Below are 1,806 nucleotides of genomic sequence, written 5' to 3'. Positions count from 1 at the left end.
AGAATATATAAGTGGTGATGTTAATATTAATCGTTTTATTATGTTTGTTCTTATATTTGTATTATCTATAATATTATTAATTATTAGTCCAAATATAATTAGAATTTTATTAGGTTGAGATGGATTAGGATCAATTTCTTATTGTTTAGTCATTTATTTTCAAAATGTTAAATCTTATAATGCTGGTATATTAACTGCTTTATCAAATCGTATTGGTGAGGTTGCTTTTTTTACTTGCAATTGCTTGAATATTAAATTATGGAAGTTGAAATTATATTCTTTATTAAGAATCAATGAAAAATAGAATTGAAATAGAAGTGATTGGAGGATTAATAATATTAGCTGATATAAGAAAGAGAGCTCAAATTCCTTTTTCTACTTGGTTACCTGCTGCTATGGCTGCTCCAACTCCTGTTTCTGCTTTAGTTCATTCTTCAACTCTTGTAACTGCTGGTGTTTATTTATTAATTCGTTTTAATATTTTATTAAATAATTCTTTTTTAGGCCAATTATTATTATTATTATCTGGATTAGGGGCTAATTTTGAATTTGATTTAAAAAAAATTATTGCCCTTTCTACATTAAGTCAGTTAGGGTTAATAATGAGGATTTTATCAATAGGACTTTATAAATTAGCTTTTTTTCATCTTTTAACTCATGCATTATTTAAGGCATTATTATTTATATGTGCAGGGGCTATTATTCATAATATACAAAATTCACAAGACATTCGTTTAATAGGGGCACTGGGAATTTATATACCTTTAAGCACTTCTTGTTTTAATGTTGCTAATTTAGCTTTATGCGGAATGGCTTTTTTAGCTGGATTCTATTCTAAGGATATAATTTTAGAAATTGTTTCATTAAGTTATATAAATTTTTTTCTTTCTTTTTATACTTTTTTCTACTGGATTAACAGTTTGTTATTCTTTTCGATTAATTTATTATCCAATAACAGGAGAATTAAATTGTGGTTCTTTAAATATACTAAGAGAAGGGGGTTGAATTATACTTCGTGGAATAAGAGGTTTATTAATTATAAGAATTACTTAGATCATTAATTTTTCCTACCCCTTATATAATTTGTTTACCTGTATATATAAAATTATTAACTTTAATTGTTTGTATTATTGGAGGATTAATAGGTTATTTAATTTCTCACGTTTCTTTATTTCATTTAAATAAATCATTCAATAATTATCTAGTTAGTTATTTTTTTGGTTCTATATGATTTATACCTTATATTTGTACTTATGGGATTATTAATCCCCCCTTAAATTTAGGAGGATTAGTTTATAGATCATTTGATCAAGGTTGGTCAGAATTTTTAGGTGATCAAAATTTATATAATAGATTAATTAAATTTTTTAATTGATTTTTTTTTATAATAATAATTTAAAAATTTATCTTCTATTGTTTGTTTTATGAATTACTTTTTTATTAAGTTTTTTTTTTATTATTTTATTCAAGTAGCTTAAAATTAGAGCATAACGTTGAAGATGTTAGGGTAATTAAATAATCCTTGAATGTAGTGAATTAATATTTGTAATTTATAAAAAAAAATATTTTAATTTTACAATGAAAATGTAATGTTTTTATTAAACTATATAAATAGAAGTATAAATGGAAGTTAACCATTAAAAGATAAAAGTTAGCAGCTTTTTCTTGAACATCATAGTTCCTTAATTGGAGTATAAATCTCAATTCTATCATTAACAGTGATAAGCCTCTTTTTGGTTTCAATTAATAGATTAATATTAATTGAAAATAAGGGTATTAAATTACCTAAAATTAGGTCGAAACTAA

At 23.2% G+C, this 1,806-nt stretch overlaps 1 protein-coding gene across 1 annotated transcript; it reads left to right on the top strand.

Moving 5' to 3' along the window:
* The first annotated feature begins 215 nt into the window (after positions 1-215).
* On the top strand, positions 216-1,061 carry LOC118756430 (NADH-ubiquinone oxidoreductase chain 5-like). The gene has a single exon (XM_036491198.1). The coding sequence runs from the start codon at positions 294-296 to the stop codon at positions 1,059-1,061; it is 768 nt and encodes a 255-aa protein (XP_036347091.1). The 5' UTR covers positions 216-293.
* The last annotated feature ends 745 nt before the right edge of the window (positions 1,062-1,806 follow it).

This window comes from Rhagoletis pomonella, unplaced genomic scaffold (assembly GCF_013731165.1).
Source record: "Rhagoletis pomonella isolate Grant_MI unplaced genomic scaffold, Rhpom_1.0 Rhpom_scaffold_00002, whole genome shotgun sequence".
NCBI classification, from domain to species: Eukaryota; Metazoa; Arthropoda; class Insecta; order Diptera; family Tephritidae; genus Rhagoletis; species Rhagoletis pomonella.
Note: the sequence above shows the minus strand (reverse complement) of the source record. Positions and strands in the feature narration are given on the sequence as shown.